The sequence below is a fragment of the Myotis brandtii genome, unplaced genomic scaffold, assembly GCF_000412655.1.
Source record: "Myotis brandtii unplaced genomic scaffold, ASM41265v1 scaffold111, whole genome shotgun sequence".
Classification (NCBI taxonomy): domain Eukaryota; kingdom Metazoa; phylum Chordata; class Mammalia; order Chiroptera; family Vespertilionidae; genus Myotis; species Myotis brandtii.
Genome location: NW_005353789.1, coordinates 4,607,743 through 4,628,675, shown reverse-complemented (window position 1 = coordinate 4,628,675; position 20,933 = coordinate 4,607,743). Strand labels below are relative to the sequence as shown.

The following is a 20,933-nucleotide window of genomic DNA, read 5'->3' as shown; positions in this document are numbered from 1 at the left end:
TTTATATGTGTGCCTTTATGAGCAACTGAGTTCAGGGAAAGGGGCTCATTTGCATGGAAAAAAAACATATTTGAATATATAGCTAAGAATAGGCAAATCCTTCTTTTGTTCTAACAGAATAAAATTTATCTTTGTTAAAAAGCAATAACAGAAGTACCCAGGGCACTACTGACCAAGAGCCATCCTGTTCATATCCCAGAATTCTAATTCCTCTTATAAATGTGGGTCTTTGCTCTGAGAGATAAGCTGTAAAACTCAAAATGCACCTCAATAAACATTCTAAAAATTTAAACTTGGTACAATGAAAAAAACACACAGCCTATAAGTACAGGTCCACTGTGGTGCAGTCTCAACCAATATTTATTAGGCTTATATTTTATTTAGAATTGTATGCTACGTGCTCTAGAGAAACAAAAGAAGTGAAGGAAATGGTCTGGTCCTCAGAGTGGGGAGGCAGGGAGACATACAAGAAATAGCAGCCAGTATAAGTAAGTTACAGAGTTTCTGGTGGAAAGGCACTCAGAGGCTGGGGGATGTAGATCTCAGGAGAGCGTGTTGCCCACTGAGGCCACTGAGGAGACGGAAGGTCTTTCAGCTGGGGAGGCACGGGATGAGTAGGATATTACTGCTCCTAAGATATTTTCTTGGGTAGAGATATTGGCCTTAGCGTGTAAGAGCTCAATGATGTCTTTTATTTTAAAAATTATGTTTAAAACATATGTTTTAAAGAAATATGAGTGTTGACCCCACCCAACCCCCACACACTCACTGAGACAGAAGGAAAGCCTATAGCCGTCAGCACCTATAGCTGTCACTCAGCTTTGGCTCATGAGGAAACAAAGCTTCCATTCAAAGCAAAAGAAAGCGTTAAAGTAATTTGTGGTTGTGATGTTATCTTTTCTTGTATTGAACAAAAAAAAAATCTATAATTCTTGATTGCTATCAGTCCTGAGTCTGAAGGATCTCTTGGGAGAAAAAACAACCCCACGTGTGCATCAGACCCTCATGTTCAGAGAGAAATCTTACAACATGGAAAGCTTTGGGAAACAAAAAAAAATTGGGAAATTCACTGGTGAAGACAAAGGGGGTTTGGAGAAAGAAATGTACCCTGTGAACTGCTAATAGCATGCACCTAAACACTTTGTTCTGCCCTCTCCCCCCTTAGAATCCACATTTCGGTGCAGATCCCACACCAGGATGGAATGCTGCCCCTCATCTCCACCATGCCCTTGCACAACCTGCATTTCCTGTTATCCGAGTCCATCTACAGACACCAGCACATCTGCTCCAATCTCGTCACCACCCGCGATCTCAGAGGCATCTCAGGTGAGGGATGCGTTCCGTGCTGGTTCACCCGCTCCCGCACAGCGCAGTGGCCCTCAGGGGTGCAACTGAGTGAACCCTGCTCTTCATGTTCTCCCAGACCCATGACACGCATGATTAGTGGATTTCCTTCTTAACAGGCAACCGAACCTAAGCAGTTCAGACAGGGACATGAATAGGAAAAACCAGGGACTTTGGAATCAAACCAACTTAGATTCACATCCTTAGTCCACTACCTATACAACTGAACAAAAATAGCTGGACCTCCCCAAGCCATTCTTTTCTTACCTACAACATGAGGAAACAATTGATACCAGTGAAGGTGAGGATTAAATGCATTAGCATTTTTATTTATTTATTCACTTATTTTTTTATTTAGTTTGCAGTCAATATTATTTTGTATTAGTTCCAGATGTACAGCGTAGTGGTTAGCCAATCATATACTTTACAAAGTGTTCCCCCTGATATTTCCAGTACCCACCTGGCACCATACGTAGTTATTACAATATCATTGGCTATATTCCCTATGCTGTACTTTACATCCCCATGACTATTTTGTAACTACCAATCTGTACTTCTCAATCCTGTCACCCAGTCCTCCAAGCCTCCTCCCCTCTGGCAACCATCAGTCTGTTCCCGGTATCTAGGAGTCTGTTTCTGTTTTGTTTGTTCATTTGTATTATTCTTTAGGTTCCACAAACGAGTGAAATCATTTGGTATTTGTCTTTCTCTGACTCACATAAATGCACTGGAGTTTTTAAAGCGCCACCTATGGTACATTTTTGTTCCTTCCCGTCCCTCTAAGTGAGCATGTTATGATCTGTGCCCATAAATCGCATTATCACAGCCTCTTTAGGAAGCTCACGTGCAGATGTTACCTGTTCTAGGATGGGTTCTTCAGGAGCAGGAGCAGAAGTGGAGTCAGGGGCCAAGATGAACGGGAAGGAGAGGAAGCAGGACTGGACAGAGGGAGAAGTCCAGCTGCAATGCAGCCCGATGAGGCCTGGACTAGCTAGCTCTCCCAGGAACTTTGGAGAGAGCCCACCAGTCAGACTTGTCCTATTGTCAGCCCCAAGAGACAGACCTTCTAACCGCCTTGCTCAGTCGCTGGATACTGGTGCCCCAGCCAGGGCGTGGCCTCGGGCTGAGTGGCTCTGTGGCTGACACAGACCCTAAGGAGCTGACAGCTGGGGTGGTGTCTCTTCCACAGCAGACATTACTTTACTAAGGATCCAGTCCCTTCCCATTGACTTTAGCAAGTGCTCACTAAATGTGCTCTTCCTGCCTTCACACTAATGGGTCATTTAACAGTGTTTTTGAAGATAGAAAAGCATTCATATGCTCTTTCATATGCATTAAGCATCACTTTGCATAGTGACGGTCTTCATATAGTAGAAATTAGTTGAGTGTAAATTATTCCCAAGTCACTGAGCTATACATGAAAGCTTAATCACTCCACATACAGAGCTAGAGAAAGAAACATACTATGTTCATAGGCTGAAAGTTTGCACCTCTTCCTACTCAAATAATTAAATCCAACACGTGTGAATTGAGATCCTAGTCCTCGTGGGGCAGACGGTTGGGTGCTGAAAAAATGCATCCACTTTTGCAGAATACTAGAGTTCTTTTAGTACTCTAAAAATCTCAACCCTAATATTCTGAAGTTGTATCTGTGTCTAAGCCCTCCATGGCATAAAGGTCTTCCTTAATTTAAAGTAGTTCAGTTGCTTGGCAGCATTTGATCCAATAATTTTTGCCTGTGGCAGGGAAGTTTTAGTCAAGCATCATTAGCGAGCTATTTACTCATTAACACACAATTAAGTTGTGTGTTTTTTCCCAAGAGTTCAGGAACTTTGTGGGGTGGGGAAGGCATAGACAGATGTTTGTTGGCTTTTCATAAAAGCTATTTTATAAAAATCAGTCTTAAAAAATTGGTCTTAGAAAAATAATAACTCATCAACAGATTATCCATATAGTAAACCCATGTCTTCAAGGGCTGATTATGAAGCACAGAACCAGACTTGCTGGGTGTGGCAAAGCTTCAATGTGTTTTCTTCTCCAAGATAAGCAGGGCCACCGAGCTGAGGTCTTCATTTCCGGTAGCATTTGTTCCCCTTTTCTTCCCAGGTTCCTGCAGCCCCTTAGAGGCATCTGTGAACCCAGGCACTCTAGCACAAGGCAGCAGGCAGCTAACCAATGCCCATCCACTTCTTGTTGTGTGTGTTGGGAGCCCTGGGTTGCTCTATTAATAGAGTCTCGGATGGAGGGAAAACTCTATCAGTCTCAGAGAAACGTCTCCCTTCTCCCCACCCAGCTCCAGGGCAGCCAGCGGGGGCAAGTCTGCACACTGGGTTACTGTTTCTTGTTCCCTGTCCCCCACAGAGGCAGGGTTCCTAGACGACAAGGTCTATGACAGCACGGCCATGGGGCCTGGCTATGACCGCCCCTTCCAGTTTGACCCCAGTGTCCGGGAGCACAAGACCATCCAGCTCTACAAACACCTCAACCTGAAGAGCTGTGTCTGGACCTTTGATGCCTATTACGACATGACCGAGTTAATCGACGTCTGTGGGGGGTTCGTAACTGCCGACTTCCAGGTGGGTGCACCGGTGGCTTGTCTGAAGGCTGTGCACTGGGTGCCATGTGAAACCTGTTTGGTCCTAAAGCGCTTCAGTTAACACTTTGCATCCAGTGGCTCCCAGAACGGGGCCAACCAACCAAGGGAGTCTGTACAGTCCCTCAAGTGAGACCTCAGCGGTAGTGCTGCCAGAGGGTCCTCTAAATCTACTAATTGGAAGCGTGGTAGGGAAAATGTTCAAATTAATGTGGAAAAAGCTTACTGTCTGGCACAGTCATTTATATAAAAATCTAATGCTTACTTTTCGGAGTATATGTGTTTTTTTCCTCTGGGTATATTTTGGAAAGCCAAAAAGATTTATATTTTATGGTAGAGTGTTCCCTTCCCCACCTGGGGAAATGAGTCAAAATGACAGGTAAGTAGAACACTGTCATCCTAAGACTAAGGGAGAGATAATTTTTTAAAACACCTTGATTTTATATCTATTCAAAACTGACAACCCTTGTAAATATAGACCCTTTTTAATAGTCATTAAATATTAGTGACAAAAGAAAATTTTATAGCAAGAAGCCACTTGGGGGGCAGTTATATCAAAGGGACTAGACTAATGCATCCTCATGGGAAAAATAATTCTAAAGTATTTCTCAATGAACTGAAAATTACATGTGGTCTTCATTTCAAATCAGGTTTAACCACACTAACAGGGGGAACTTGTAGAGGGACTTAGACTAATCATTTTGGAAAAGTGCCTTTGAATCAAATTTGTTTTGTTTGTGATGCCTCTCATTTTGATTGACTCATTTTGTGTACACGACTGCCCTCTGCTGAGTAGAATTTTAAGGCATGCTTAGGTTTTCTTTTTATCACTGCAAATCTATACCCTCCATTCACTTTGGAAAATGCAAAACTGAATGATTGGTTCCTCCCAGGCCCCTCAAAAGTTAGTATTCTCCATGATTTTACTTTGATTATGTTTCAGGCTATTTTGTTCAGACTATGCTTGAAAATCTCAAAGATAAGGATCTCATATGTCCCACTTCTTAAACCAACATAGAAATAATATATACATAGAAATACTTCATCATTGTCTGTTTTCTTTTTCTTTTTTTAATCCTCCCAAGGACATGCTTAGAGAGAGAGGGAAGAAGGGAGAGAGAAAGAAAGAGAAACACATCGATTGGTTGCCTTCCATATGCTCTCCAACTGGGGATCAAACCCACAACCCAGGTATGTGCCCTGACCAGGAATCAAACCAGCAAACTTTCAGTGCACAGGATGATGCTCAACCAACTGAGTCACTCTGGCTGGGCCATTGTCTGTTTCTTTACAAATAGTTGAAACAGCTGATATATGTTAGAAAGACTATAGAACTTAGAACCAAGCCCTACTTCATATCTTTGTCAAATATCAATAGGCTTGAATGAGACATAACCGCTCTGAACCTCCTCTGAAATAGTCACTAATAACCTCAATATTAGAAGACATCTAACACATCTGGCACAAAATAGGTATACAATAATAGTTATCAGGGATGTTTTTCTTTTTTAAAATTATTAATTAATATGAAGGTTAAAGGAGAATAAACAGAAACAGAGGAGGAAAAATTAATTTTGCCCATCAACTCAAGAAGTTATGGAGATTCTAATATCAGAGATTTTTAAACGAATATGGAATTAGTAGAGTCTTTGGGAAAATTTCGTGCCAAATTTTAAATCCCTGACAACATTGAATATGAAAAAATACTTTAGAAAAATAAAGATTGATGTCCTAAATAATAAAGCATTTGGCTCTTTCCCTTACTTACTCATGGAAACACCCTACATTTGTATTTTCAACCCTAAAAAAAGAAATACAGTGTATTTGGCCAGTGAAAAAAAATAAAATTGCTTTAGATTAAATTTTTTGTTATAAAAGAAAGATGTATTTATGAAGAAAAATAGAAAACATTTTAAAATGAATAAACCAACTCCCCACTCATACACACATGTACACAGTTAGCCTCGACGTGAAGCCTTCTGCGCATGTTCTCTCTCCATCCAGTTTCTGTTCATTGCATAGTAAAATGAAAACAGGAATTCCCTTAGGAAGTACGATGTTCTGCCTTTTCAGAGTTATTTCAACACAGCATTGTATGAGATGGCAAATTGTCCAAGCATACGCAGCTCTGAGCCGTTGGTAAGTTTCCTGTAAAGGAGTTGGGAGTGCTCACTGAAACATCCAAGTCAGTCACACATTCATCCCCGGGATCCAGACCTGGGCATCTTCCCGAGTAGGGTTAATTCAGGCTCTCCTACGGTCACTGGAAAGTACGGTCAGTGAGGGGCTGCTGTGTATTGACAGTACATCCTAGGTCTGTGTTCAGCCCCTTAGGAATAACTGTGAAACTGTAAAGTCTCAGCCAAGGCTTTCAGTGATTGAACAGGGGAAACAAAACTCCTTCTCGCTCGTTAAGAGTTTTTGTCCAAGTGTCACCTCCTCAGAAAAGCCTTCCCAGATTACCCTACGTAAGAAGCACCCTGGCCACTTCCATCTCTTTATTTATTTTTTAAGTTGACGTATCTTCCTTACTAGACTGTAGGTTCCGTAAGGGCAGTCATTTAGCTTTTCCACTTTGAGGGCCCAGCTCCTAGCCTAGTACCTGCCACAATCATGGGCACTTGATTAATAGTGATTGAGTGAGTGACTGATGGAGGGAGTGAAGATGGAGCTGAGATGTGATGACCGTCTGCCCTTTTGTCCCAGGGAAGAAATAACCTCCCTTTGCTTGGCAGGTGAGAGACTCTGCCCAGTCGTTCCTGACCGTGCACGTGCCTCTCTATGTGTCGTACATCTACGTGACGGCCCCCCGGGGCTGGGCCTCCTTGGAGCACCACACCGAGATGGAGTTTTCCTTCTTCTATGACACTGTTCTCTGGAGAACAGGTACGCCCATTGACACCTTCACGGTTCCTACCTTATGCTCCAGCAAGATTCAAAGAAAAAATAAGTACCGACTTTTAATAGTCGCTGCATTCTTCATCCTGTTGTTCTATGTCCAGTCCAAGGAGGGCTGCCTGGAGTCTGGGAAGTGTAGATCTGTGGTTCCTGAAAAAGAAGGAGGTCCATCCATGTTGATGTTGATGCTGGAAGACCTCCAGGGGTGAGAAATTGGGCCCAGGCAGCGAGGGGCCCCGAGTAGAGGATGGCAAGTGACAGATGGGTCCTGTACTGCCCGTTAGGGGCTCCAAGGAATGTGTGTTCTTTTGGAGCATAATGGTGGGATTTGCTAAAAAATGGTGGGATTCACATTTAAGGAGCAAGAGGAATCTTCAAATTAGATACATGGAAATCGAAAAATATATCAAAAGCAACTTAGTTCACTTTATTTGTCTGGCTTAGAGTTTGCTTGCTCTTTTGTGGCACTCTTAAAAGTTAAAAAAAAAAAGACTTTAATCCTACTGTTACTTCAGGGATTTCAATGCTGAATTTTTAAAATGACCTTCACCTCAGGCTTGCATTGGTGACAGCCCCTCAGCTGGGAGCTCATGCCCCACCCGCCTTCTCCCACTGCCACCACATGAATGCCCCTTAAAACTGCATGATCCCCCCTCCATTCACTCCAGTGGATCTCAGTTATTTTTTGCCTTTTTCCCATTTTCAGTGTCCTAGACTTCAAAAATTACCCCCAATTCATTTCCCTTCCCTCTCCTGCTCTCATTCTCCCTCTGGCCTTCCCAGCGGTGATTTTACTGAATCTGAGACAGACAGATCTGAGAAGCTTTCTTTACATGCGCCTCATTTCTAGTCATGGAAAGTATAGTCCTTTCTTCTGTTAAATGATTTAAGCTCAGATCATTTATTTCCATTGTATTTTTCATAGGAAAATAACTTCAGGAAGTTTTCATACTTTGGGTTAGTTAAGTCCTTGAGCTTTGGTTTGTTTTCTTTAACATTTTCTCCCCTTCCTTTGGTTACTCGTTAATATTTGGTCAAACTGGACTCCTTGGTGTCATGATTGCAGCTGCACTTGCTGAAGCTACAGCTTACTCATGTCATGCCATTGTATCTGGCCTTCTCGGCTCAACTTTAATTCTTCATTGGCCTGAATACTGAGCACAGGCACCAAGACTTTGTTTAGGGTTTTGTTAAGTCCTAAAAGGTGTCCCGGTGGGGAACAGAAAATATACTGTGAAGCAGATGTGTTGTAACCACATCCTGGAGGAAAGCTGATATAAGACGTTTTAGGAACCACTTTTTTCTGAGCCCTAGGCTGGAGGCCCTGCATCTGGGCCAGTGGCACTTACAGGAACTGTGGAAAAGAACAAAGTAGAATGAACTGTCCAGATGTTTAGAGATATTTAATTGGCAAATGTCTCTAAATAGATTCTATGTTTATGTGAATATATAATTTTTTCCTTAAGCTACATTCAAAAACTGTGTATGTCTACTTAGAGGTGTCACTGGGAAAACTTCCATGTAAGTTACTGTCTGGGAGGTCTTCTCCACACCCTAACTTGGATGTTTTGTGTATGGTTGCCTGCCTAGGAATCCAGACAGACAGCGTGCTCTCTGCAAGGCTTCAGATATTAAGAATCTATATTCGAGAGGATGGCCGACTCGTCATTGAATTCAAGACCCATGCCAAATTCAGAGGTAATGTCAGGGCTGTTGTTCTCCTCAACTTTATTTTATTTTATTTAGTTGTGTGCTGTTTTTTGTTTTGTTTTTTTTAATTTCATTGACTTTTAGAGAGAGGGAGAGAAACGTCTATCGGCTGCCTCCTGCACACCCCCTACAGGGCATCAAGCCTGAAACCCTTACTGGGAATTGAACCAGCAACCTTTCAGGGTAGCAGACAATGCCCAACCAATTGAGCCACACTGGTCAGGGCTCCCCTCAACTTTTTATTAAGAAACATTTTGAATATAGAGAAAAGTTTAAAGACCAGAACAATTAAAAGCAAAGTCAGTAGTTGTTAACCTTTTGCTATGTGTGTGTGCACATGCAAACATGCACACACATTTTTTTGTCGCAGGCTGCATGTCAGGTTACCCTAAGTACTTCAGCAGCCCTCTCCTGAGAACAAGGACATTCTCCTACACATCAGAATAGCATGACTGCATCCAAGATATTTGACTTGATCCAATAATATCAAGTCCCTGTTCATATTTTCCCATTGTACCCCAAATGTCTTTTCTACTTGTTTTTATATGAGTTTATATTTATTTTATATCTGTTTATATAAAAGGAAGAATCCAATCAAGATTCATGTTACATTTTAATTGTTATATCTTTTAATATAGTTTCTTTTAATCTAGAATAGTCTCCCTACTTTTGTTTATTCATGACACCATATGACTGCAGTTTTAAAGAATAGAGGTGCCTTGCTGAGTAACATTTACCTTTTTAATCAAATTTATAATTGTCTCCCTCCACCAATGACTTGAGTGGTGCTAAATAAGATATTTTTAATCCAAATTTGGTATTTCTATTTATAAACCACTGAGGTCTTTCTATGGTTAAGAAACATGTTGGTTGGAATTCAATGCTAAGTTTATTCAATATGGATTATCACATAAGGACCCCTTCTATTATGGATGTACTCATTAGCCCCATTTCCACAAGGCACATTCATATCATTATAAATCTCTATGATCATAACGGCCATCACAAGTAGGACGATGGACTGAGGGGAGGTGCTATGCTGTCCCCACCAGTGTAGAATGTATTCTAAGGACGAGAGGGTGGATATTACCTTAGTTGTTTGATTGAAGACTACTAATTCAGTTCTAAGATGTGTAGGACATCTCTGTAAGTACAATAAAGCTCACAAGTAAGCATGTGCTTTCCCTTTAAATAGGACAGTTTGTGATGGAGCACCACACCCTGCCAGATGTGAAGTCTTTCATAATGACACCAGACCACCTGGGAGGAATGGAATTTGGCCTGCAGCTACTGTGGAGTGCTCAGACCTTTGATTCTCCTTACCAACTCTGGAGAGCCACAAGCTCTTACAACAGGTGAATACAGGGTAGAGGCACTCTCGGGTAGGACTGACATGTTTGCAGATCCTTTCAGGAGCTTGGGAAATAGGGCTTATCTTCAAAGGCTAGATTTCTTCCTTTTTAAATTCATTGAGGTGACATTGGTTAATAAAATTATAGGTTTCAAGGTACATTTCTATGGTACATGATCTGTATGTTGTATTGTGTGCCCGCCACCCAAAGTCAAATCATTTTCTGGCTCCCTTTACCACCCTACCCTCACCCTCCCTCCCTCTGGTAACCACTATACCTATTGTCTGTGACTGTGAGTTTTTGTTTGTTTATTTGTTGCTTTCAGTTTTATATCCCATATGTGAGTGAAATCATATGGTTCTTGACTTTTTCTGTCTGACTTATTTTGCTTAGCATGTTATTCTCAAGGTCCATCCATGTCGTTGCAAATGGCACTATTTCATTTTTTCTTATGGTTAGCTAAGTAGTATTCCATGGTAGATATGTACTACATTTTTTTATCCAATCATCTAATTTCTATTTTAAAAGGAGGATGTATAGAAACAACATTGGCTAATAGAGAAGAAAGCAAATGTAGCTCAGATCTGAAAAACAAAACAAAAATTGGAAGTACTCACCTTATTCTAAGGGTAAGACCAGGCAGAGCATACATGACTTTCACTCACATTCCATTGGCTAGAATTTAATTGTATGGTTCTCCTGCCTGCAAGGGAAGCTGGGGAATATGCCAACTAAAACCTTAGTGCAAAAAAGGAATTTCATTCCAATTGCCTCAGGCAGGGACAATTCAGGATCCCTGATTATTAGGTCCACATGTCACTCCTTATGGCCCAATGCCCTATAAAATAAATAACAATATGTATTCCTTCCCACACCCAACACAGAGGTAGAATAGAAATTGGATAGATACAGTAAATTATCTCATTTGTAAAAGGGAAAAATAGGAAAATCAAAATTAAAAATATTACCATAAAAAGAATAGTGGGAAACCAGGAATCTGTCTTAAATAATATTATCCCCATGTTATAGACTGTGAAAGTAAGGTCTATATTTGCCATGGAGATGTTATTCTAGCTTTATAGTTAAGAAGTGTCAGCCCAGCTGGTGTGGCTCAGTGGTTGAGCGTTGACCCAGGAACCAGGAGGTCACCAGTTCGATTCCCGGTCAGGGCATATGCCTGGGTTGCGGGCTCGATCCCCAGTGTGGGGTGTGCAGGAAGCAGCCAATCAATGATTCTCTCTCATCATTGATGTTTCTATCTCTCTCTCCCTCTCATTTCCTCTCTGAAATCAATAAAAATATTTTTTTTTAAAAAGAAGTGTCAGATTGCCCTAAGAATTATTTTCAAAAAGATTTCTTTAATTATAAACTTTTGGTCTTTTGAGAGAGAGGACGAGAGAGAGAGAGAGAGATTTGTTGTTCCACTTATTTATGCATTCATTGGTTGGTCATTGTATGTATCCTGACTGGGGATGGAACCCACAACCTTGTGTTTATTGGGATGATGCTCTAACCAACTTAGCTACCCACCCAGGGCCATAAACTTTTGGTCTTGTGTCAGGTATTTTTGTGTGTAATGATTCCTTTGAAATCATTATCATGAGATTATGCATGTAATTTGTCCCAATTTATAGCCAAGAAACTGTCCTCTTTAAATCCTCTACTGACTCCCCACCACCTACTAAAGTCCAACTCTTTAAAGGTACAAGGCCATCCTCTCCCTTCTACCCTCATCTCAAATCCAGCCTTCTCACCATATTCAATATCTCACCAAGCCCTAAACCCACAGCCCATCTCTACCCCCTGCCTCTGCAGTTCCCTCTGCCTTTCCCACTTCCTTCCTCTTACAAAACCCCAACTCCTCTGAGCCACAACTCAAATGCTGACCCTCTGTGACACCTTTTCTGACTCCCTTTCAGTACTAGAAGCTCCTCCCCCTTGTTCCCACTTTGTTCCAGCTTCTACTATGACCCAGCTCATCCTATACAATAAAGAGGTAAAATTGACCGTCCCACCCTCGCACAAGATGGCCACCCCCATGTGGTCAAAAGATGGCCACCACAAGATGGCCTGCAGGGGAGGAAGGGCAGTTGGGGGGGGGGGGACCAGGCCTGCAGGGGAGGGCAGTTAGGGGCAACCAGGCTGGCAGGGGAGGAGTTAGGCATCGATCAGGCTGGCAGGGGAGTGGTTAAGGGGTGATCAGGTTGGCAGGCAGAAGCAGTTAGGGGCAATCAGGCAGGGAAGCAGTTGGGAGTCAACAGTCCCAGATTGTGAGAGGGATGTCTGACTGCCAGTTTAGGCCCAATCCCACAGGCCTGTCCCCCCCACCTCCCCTCCCCTGAAGGCCCAATCGCCCCCACAGGGATCGGGCCTATCTGGCAGTCGGACATCCCCCGAGGGGTCCCAGATTGGAGAGGGTGCAGGCTAGGCTGAGGGAACCCCCCACCAGTGCACGAATTTGTGCACCGGGCCTCTAGTCCTATATAATAAAAGCCTAATATGCTAAGTGTCTGGTTGACCTGTCAGCCATTCAACCAATCAAAGCATAATATGCCAGTGATATGCTAAGGCCCCTCAACTGTTTGCTATGATGTGTACTGACCACCAGGGGGCAGACGCTCCGACTGGTAGGTTAGCTTGCTGCTGGGGTCCGGCCGATAGGGACTGAGCGAGATGGGCCGGACATGCCCTGGAGCCCTCCAATGGTCCCTCCCCAGCTGGCCAACCTCCCATATCCCTCCCCTGCATGCACCCTCTCGCAATCCGGGACCCCTCAGGGGATGTCAGAGAGCCAGTTTTGGCCCAATCCCACAGGCCAGGACCAGGGACCCCACTGGTGCACAAATTCATGCACCAGGCCTCTAGTTGTATTATAATGGTCTAAATAGACTCTCATTTTCCACTAGATAGTGAGCTTCCCAAGGGTAAAAGACATGTTTGTTTTCTCTTGAGTCCCCAGAACTGTAGGTTTTAGCACATGTAGGTCCTGAATAAACATCCCGTAGGAGATTCTATTTGCAGTAAGGAGATAAAATATATAGAAAAATTTCAAAGTGAAGAAAAACACCACAAATTCTGTGCTCTGTGCACAGTGAGAAACATTGAAGCCCAAGGCCATGGTTGTCCAGGGAATGGAGAGCCCAAGATAGGCTGGGAGCTGAGCATGGCTTCCTGGGGGAGGTGGGCCAACTGGTACTCCAGGTTTAGATGTGGGAAATGTCTAGTTTTTACAAAGGAGGGAAAAAAAGCTGTATGATTAAAGACCTGCATTTAGGACAGTGTTTGGCATATTGTCAGGATAGTGAAGAAATTAACCTAAATGGTATTTAAGGATGGGGAAAAGTGGGGCTGTGAGCCCGAGAGAACATGCAATTTATCTGCATTCATTTGTCTAACCAATATTTATTAAGCCTTTGCTATGTGTCAGTGAACAAAATAAATATCCCTGCATGCAGCACTGCGAGTAAGAAGACACAAGAGTAGGAATAACACACAAATATAAGTATTAACATGTTAGAAGGTGGTGAGTGGTGTGGGAAATAAATGGTACAGAGCAGGGTAAGGGGACTCAGGAGAAGGGGATAATGTCATTTTAATTAGGATGTTCAGAGTAGGCCTCACAGGAGGTGCATTTGAACAGAGACTTGAAGGAGGGAAGGGGCTTGCTCTGCAGATTATCTGGGGAAGAGGTTTCAGACAAAGTCCCTGAGGTGGCAGCATTTCTGACATGCTCAGAACAGCATGGAGCCCAGAGTGGCTGGAGCAGAGGAGGGTCATGGCAATAAAGAAGCAAGGAGATGGGGTAGGGCCAGGGGTGGGCCCTGTAGGCCAGGGTGTGGACTTTGGCTTTTAGTGTGAACCACTGTAGGGTTTGAGCAAAAGTCTGGCCTGACTTTTTGAAAGCCAGGGTCAGGCAAGTAGAGTTCTGCCTAATTAGGCGTTTCTATTAAGGGTTGCTATTTACCTTATACATGTCAATTTTCATGCCTTTCAAATATGGTGTACAAAGTTTCATTTTCTGTTGCTCCAGGCTTTACAGGAAGATGCGAAAACTGTGGACATACAGACATACAGATTTTCAGGGCAGGGCATGAACGGCCCTAGAAACTAAGCCCTGAAAATTTGCATGGTTTGTCTAAAATCATATGAGCAGCCTGGCTAGTGTGGTTCATGGCTGAACATGATTTGATTCCTGGTCAGGGGACATGCCCAGGTTGCAGGCTCTATCCCCAGTAGGGGGTGTGCAGGAGGCAGCTAATAGATGATTTCTGTCTCATTGGTGTTTCTATCTCTCTATCCCTTCCCCTTCCTCTTTCTGTAAAATCAATAAAATAAAATATTTAAAAAACAAACATTCAGCCCAAGCTGGTTTTGCTCAGTGACTAGAGCATAGGCCGAGGACCCAAGGGACTCAGGTTCAATTCCAGTCAAGGACACGTACCTCAGTTTCAGTCTTGATCTCACACCAGTTAGGGCCCATGTGGGAGGCAACCAATCAATGTTTCTCTCTCACATCACTGTTTCCTTATCTCTCCCCGCTCCCACTCTCTCTAAAAAAGTCAATGGAAAAATTTATTCTGGTGAAAATTTATAATAAAAATAAATAAATAAATAAAATCATACAACCAAAGCAGAGGCAAAGCCAAGCCCTGGTTAGACTGTCTCCCGTGTTCTACCCAGGCCCATTCCACTGATCTGATCCCAGGATGACCTATAAAAGTTTTATTTATTTATTTAGTTAGTTAGTTAGTTATTTCCAAATCTTTGCTAGCACTTCAGTACTAAATAGATATAAAGAATACAAAAGAAACGGTGAAAGAATAAACACGGAAAAACCAAGATGGCGGCATAGGTAAACACGGGAGTTTGCTGCCTCGAACAACCACTTCAAAAATACAACTAAAAGACGGAACGGACATCTTCCAGAACCACAGGAAGGCTGGCTGAGTGGAAGTTCTACAACTAGGAGGAAAGAGAAAAGCATACGAGGCTCAGAAGAGGCGCAGTGCTGAAGTAAAATACTAAGGTGCGGAGTGCATTCGGAGCAGGCTGGAGGCTGAGGGCACGGTTGTCGTTTTCAATCGGGAGGGAGTCTCAGGCTCTGAGCTCCAGTTCCGGGCGAGTCTCTAAGGACCCAGACTCATACGGGAGAAGCGGGACTGTCTGGCATCGCTCAGAACCCTAGGACAGCTTTCTCTCCGTGGGGCTTGCAGCGATTACTGGGACACTGAGAAGCAGAGCCTCTGAGGGCAAGACTGAGAGCAGCCATAATTGCTAACCCCGCCCTGTTGATCCTGTGGGACCCGCCCCGCCCAAGCCCTGCAGGGAGGCTTTTGCTGGATAGCCTCAGGCAAAGGCTAGATTAGCACCTCCCTAGAGATCCAGGAGCCAGGAAGCCCAGAGGTCAGAGTGGGACCATCCAGTTTGCAGCTCCGTGGAACCATAAAAGACACACTCAGGGGGCAGACTCAGTGAGCACCAAAGCCCCATCGAAGTAAGTCTAGCCCCAGAGGGGTGTCTCCAGCACAGAAGTTCTCCCACCGCAGATACAGCTGATTCTCACAGCCAATTGGCCTGGCGGTCAATTCCTCACAGTGATAACTACAACAATCAAGGCTTAACTACAAGACTGTGCACAAAGCCCACAAGGGGGGGCACCAAGAGTGTTTACCTCAGGTATTTGGGACACGTAGCACAGAAAGGCACTCTATCGACACAGCGAAGCATAAAAAAATGCCGAGACAAAGAAACAGGACACAAACGACAGAATTGGAGGAAAGCAAACTGTTGGATATAGAGTTCAAAACCACACTTTTAAGGTCCTTAAAGAACTGTTTAGAAGCCGCCGATAAATTGAGTAAGGCCCTCGAAAAGACTGGTGAGACCACCGATAAATGTAGTGAGATCCTCAAGAAATCTAATGAGACCCTCGATGTTGTGATAAAGGACCAACTAGAAATTAAGCATACACTGACTGAAATAAAGAATATTATACAGACTCCCAACAGCAGACGAGAGGGTTGCAAGGATCAAGTCAAAGATTTGAAATACGAAGAAGCAAAAAACACCCAACCGGAAAAGCAAAATGAAAAAAGAATCCAAAAATACGAAGATAGTGTAAGGAGCCTCTGGGACAGCTTCAAGCGTACCAACATCTGAATTACAAGGGTGCCAGAAGATGAGAGAGAGCAAGATATTGAAAACCTATTTGAAGAAATAATGACAGAAAACTTCCCCTACCTGGTGAAAGGAATAGACTTCCAAATCCAGGAAGCGCAGAGAACCCCAAACAAAAGGAATCCAAAGAGGACCACCCCAAGACACATCATAATTAAAATGCCAAGAGCAAAAGACAAAGAGAGAATCCTAAAAGCAGCAAGAGAAAGAGACTCAATTACCTACAAGGGAATACCCATACGACTGTCAGCTGATTTCTCAACAGAAACTTGGCAGGCCAGAAGGGAGTGGCAAGAAATATTCAAAGGGATGAATACCAAGAACCTACAACCAAGACTACTTTATCCAGCAAAGCTATCATTCAGAAGTGAAGGCCAGATAAAGAGCTTCACAGATAAGAAAAAGCTAAAGGAGTTCATCACCACCAAACCAGTATTATATGAAATGCTGAAAGGTATCCTGTAAGAAGAGGAAGAAGAAGAAAAAGGTAAAGATACAAATTATGAACAACAAATACACATCTATCAACAAGTGAATCTAAAAATCAAGTGAATAAATAATCTGATGAACTGGTGATTGTAATAGAATCAGGGACATAGAAAGGGAATGGACTGACTATTCTGGGGGGGCGGGGAGAAAGGGGTGTGGGGGTGAGTGAAGAGATTAGACAATAATCGTGCACCTATGGATGAGGACAGTGGGTTGGGAGTGAGGGCAGAGGGTGGAGTTGGAACCGGGTGGAGGGGAGTTATGGTGGGAAAAAAGAGTAACTAATGTAATAATCTGAACAATAAAGATTTAATTAAAAAAAAAAAACAAAGAAAAATCAACCAAAAAAAAAGAATAAACACGTGGCTGTGAGGACCGTTTGCAGATTGCGCCCAGCAGTCTAAATTAAGATTCACAGGCCTGCACTCTTCTGTCAATGGATGGCAGCCTCCCAAGCCCCTTGAAGAATCTCCCGGAAGCTTCTGGATGTCTGGCTGCCTTCGAGGCAACCTGCTAGGGCTGGACTATTACTCTATGGCAAGTGTGGGAAATGAAGTAGGCGAGGGTGCAAATGCCCATGCCCTCCATGTCGTGACCTGCAGAATCCTGTGCCCCACTGTAAACAGGGCCATTCCCAGCGAGTAGTCTCCTATGAGAAGTGATATTGTTCTCCATCTTCAGAAAGTGATGAGGCTGTAGTTTGGGAGAGGATTGGATGTTAATGAGATGGAGTTCGGGGCTTCCTCTGGAGGGTAGGCATTTGCTACCTCTTCCATGAGAGCAGCAGCCGACATGGTTATATGTTAATAAATAAAGCTTATGCAGTTGAGGATGCGTTCATTGAATAGGATTGTCAGTCAACAGGAAACATAAACAGAAATTGTCCAACAAGTTTAGGGAATCTACAGGAAGTGGCCAGTTCTACTTCGTCTTCACCTAAGCCTGTTAGGTTTTTATAAACAGTGTGTCTTTCTAGCTTTCCTCATGAAAAGGACTTGAATAGATTAAAGTAGCTCTATTTAGCAGCTGGCTGATACTCTGAAGATTAGAATGATCAGTGATGACTTTTTAAAAAATTGTGTTTGCAGACTCAAAGTTCTTACCATCTGAAACTGTTTCTGCGTGAGCAATCGGTCAATTATTCCCTCTAACGGCAGTCTGCTCTGCGTGTTTCCAGGAAGGACTACTCGGGGGAGTACACCATCTTCCTGATCCCTTGCACCGTGCAGCCCACACAGCCGTGGGTTGACCCAGGAGAGAAGCCTTTGGCCTGTACCGCACATGCCCCGGAAAGGTAGGGAAATAGTGTCGATCTTCATTGTTAATGAATTTGCCTACTGGATAACAGTTATTTGTAATCCCAAAACCAATTTGGCGGGAGGTGAGGGTGCTTTCATGGTATTTAAGAACATGCACAGTGGCAAAATGTCGAGTCCCCTGACACACATTCCCAGCTCAGGCTGAGCAAGCAGTGGCCCGCTGACATGTTTCAGCTCCCATACTGCAAACAGGTGTCCTTCTCACAGTCTGTTTAGTGCCATGTTTGAATTTTTGTCCTTTTCATGGGTGATTTCTTTGTTTAAAATGTCTCCTGCCCGGCTGGCAATGCTCAATGGTTGAGCATTGCCCTATGAACCAGAAGGTCGCAATTCGATTCCCAGTCAGGGCACATGCTTGGTTGCAGGCTCCATCCCCAGTAGAGGGTGTGCAGGAGGCAGCCGATCAATGATTCTCTCTCATCATTGATGTTTCTCTCTCTCCCTTCCTCTCTGAAATCAATAAAAATATATTTAAAAAACAAAACAAAACACTTAAAATGGCTCTCAAGTAGAGTGCAGAAGGGCCGTCCGGTGATCCTAAGTGCAGGAAGGCTGTGTGCCTTGGGGATGTCAGGTGTGACTTTCAGTGCTGGTGCCGTGAGTTCTATGTCAGTGAATCAACAATATGTACTAAGATGTCTTTAAGCAGAAACACGCATAAGACAAGTCGGCTGTTAATCAGTTGATGACCATATTGGGCCCAAGGTTGCAGGAACTCTGTCCTGTATTCCCCCCAGGAGCAGGGTCAGTGTTCACTAACTCAGTGTTCACTGTGACTTTACAGACCATTATTACCACAAATAAAGAGAATCAACTATGCATCAGCTCATACCCACCTCAGACCTGAGACTGAGTCATATCTATGTTCATTCATTCAACCAGTACTTACTCAGCTCTTATTATGTGCTTCGCTCTGGCCTGGACTTGAACATTCTAGCAGGGATTAGAGGAACCTCTGCTCTCAGGCAGGTTATCACCCAATGCCCCCTTTCTAAGAGCGGAGCAAAGTGAATTAGAAACATTTCTAAGAAAAGATGCTGAGGACAGAATTTGACATTATTACTAAGAGGAGACAATTTGGAATGGTTTTCAAATTAAGAGACTGAGCTGGCCATTGGATTTGGTGATGTGGAAGTCATTGATGACAAGGCAGGTCTGGTGGACTAAGGGAAATAAGGCCTGATTGGAGTGGGTTCAAGGGAGAGGCAACAACGTGGGGACAACAGGGAAAAACAGTGAGTAAAGGACAGCAGAGGATAGAGGCAGTAGCTAGAAACATGAGGTGTCAATGGAGGTTTTATTTGTGTTTTGGGTTGAAAAGTATTTCAGGATGTTTGTATGTTGGTAAGAATAACCCTATCAGTCTGTGGTGGGGAATTTGATGGTGCTGTGAGAGGGGGAAATCTGCAGAGCCAGGTCCTGGAGTAAGGTAGGGGCAGAACCAGGACAGGGCTGGCCTTCGCTAGAAGCAGAAAGAGGAAGGCAGGCAGTCCTCAGAGACAGGTGGAGGGGGATTCGTGGTTTGGGAGGGTAAGGAGGACAAAGTACACATTTGATTGGATCTATTTTCTCCATGAGGTGCTCTGAGGTTTGGGGAGAGAGGAGGAGGTATTTTCTCATATGATCCTCTTACTGACTTTTTCTTTCTCCACCTTGCTTTGTTGTAAGAATAGTGTATATAATATATAAAATGTACAAAATACATGTTAATTGTTTATGTTATCAGTAAGACTTCCAGTTAACGGTATGCTATTAGTAAAGTTTTGGGGGAGTCAAAAGTTATATGCACATTTTCGACTGGGCAGGTGTTAGCACCGCTCCCCACATTGTTCAAGGTCAATTATACATACACTTGTAACACCTCACCACAGTTAAGATAGTAAATATACCTATTTCCTCCAAAAGTTTCTTCATACTTCTTTGTAATCCTTCCCTCCCATCCCACCCTAACTGCCGGGGCTGACCAGCAGACCCTGAGCAAGGGATGAATGAATTACTCCCACACAATGTTTGCTGTGAAAGAGAGGGCTAAGGGACTGCCTGGCTAACGGAACCAAGCAGCCTCGTTTGCCTGCCTCATTAGGCTTTTATTGTAGCAGCAGTTTGAGATAAAGTTTATCTTTTAGATACAATCAGTAGGGTAAGTAATTTTGGGAGGACACATGTGTTTGTAATGTCCTTTAAGCGAGGAAACCCAAAGGTTAAGCATAAGGATTCCAGTAAACACCCGGGGGTCTGCATGTACACAGACTTGTTTGGAAAGGTCAAGGAATAATTAGGGGCACCGCCTTCAGCACTCCCCTAAGTTGGAATCCCGATAAACAGGGCAGGCGGCCTTCCGCACACTTCCCTTTTCTAAGAATGTCTTCCTTACAAACTTTCCAACCAAGTCTCATGCTTCCCAACACCTAACCATTCCTTATCCTAGGTACCCACTGACCTGTTTTCTGTCCCTACAGATTAGTTTATATTTCTAGAAAGCTATATAAATGCCACCATACAGTACACATTCTTTCTCTCTGGCTTCTTTCCCTCAGCATGATTGTTTTGATCCATTCATGTGTTAGTATATCGGTATTTTGTTCCTGTTATTACTGGATTGTATTCCATGGCATGGATATGCTACAATTTGTTTGTCGATTTATGGGTTGATGGACATTTGGGTTGTTTCCACGTTGTGGCAATGATAAATAAAGCTGCAATGGATATTTATGTATATGCCTTTATATGGACATATGCTTTTTATTTTCTTGTGTAAATACCTAGGAATGGAATGGCTGGATCATGAATGTTTAACTTTTTAAGGAACTGCCACACTTTTCCCGAAATGTTTGCAAATATGTAACAATATGTGTCCATTTCCCTCATGGGTATGTCAGAGTTCTAGTTCCCCTGCACCCTGGTGAAAGTGGTCAGGGAGGTCTCGGTGTGGTTTCAGGATTAGTGAGGGTGTGTAGAAGAAGAGGAGAGCAGGAAAGATAGGAGGTGCTAGTTAGAGAAGTGAGGAGTTTGAAAATGAGATTTTGGAGGTGGTGCATAGTAGGACTGTGA

At 43.3% G+C, this 20,933-nt stretch overlaps 1 protein-coding gene across 1 annotated transcript in view; it reads left to right on the top strand.

Moving 5' to 3' along the window:
- Nucleotides 1–20,933, top strand: part of FRAS1 (Fraser extracellular matrix complex subunit 1) — a 466,232-nt gene that overhangs the window by 433,195 nt on the left and 12,104 nt on the right. The window contains exons 65-70 of the mRNA XM_014544766.1: nucleotides 1,166–1,326; nucleotides 3,706–3,920; nucleotides 6,673–6,823; nucleotides 8,426–8,533; nucleotides 9,741–9,900; nucleotides 17,741–17,857. Of these exons, the coding sequence (XP_014400252.1) occupies nucleotides 1,166–1,326; nucleotides 3,706–3,920; nucleotides 6,673–6,823; nucleotides 8,426–8,533; nucleotides 9,741–9,900; nucleotides 17,741–17,857 (912 nt within the window). The remainder of the gene's footprint in view (nucleotides 1–1,165; nucleotides 1,327–3,705; nucleotides 3,921–6,672; nucleotides 6,824–8,425; nucleotides 8,534–9,740; nucleotides 9,901–17,740; nucleotides 17,858–20,933) is intronic.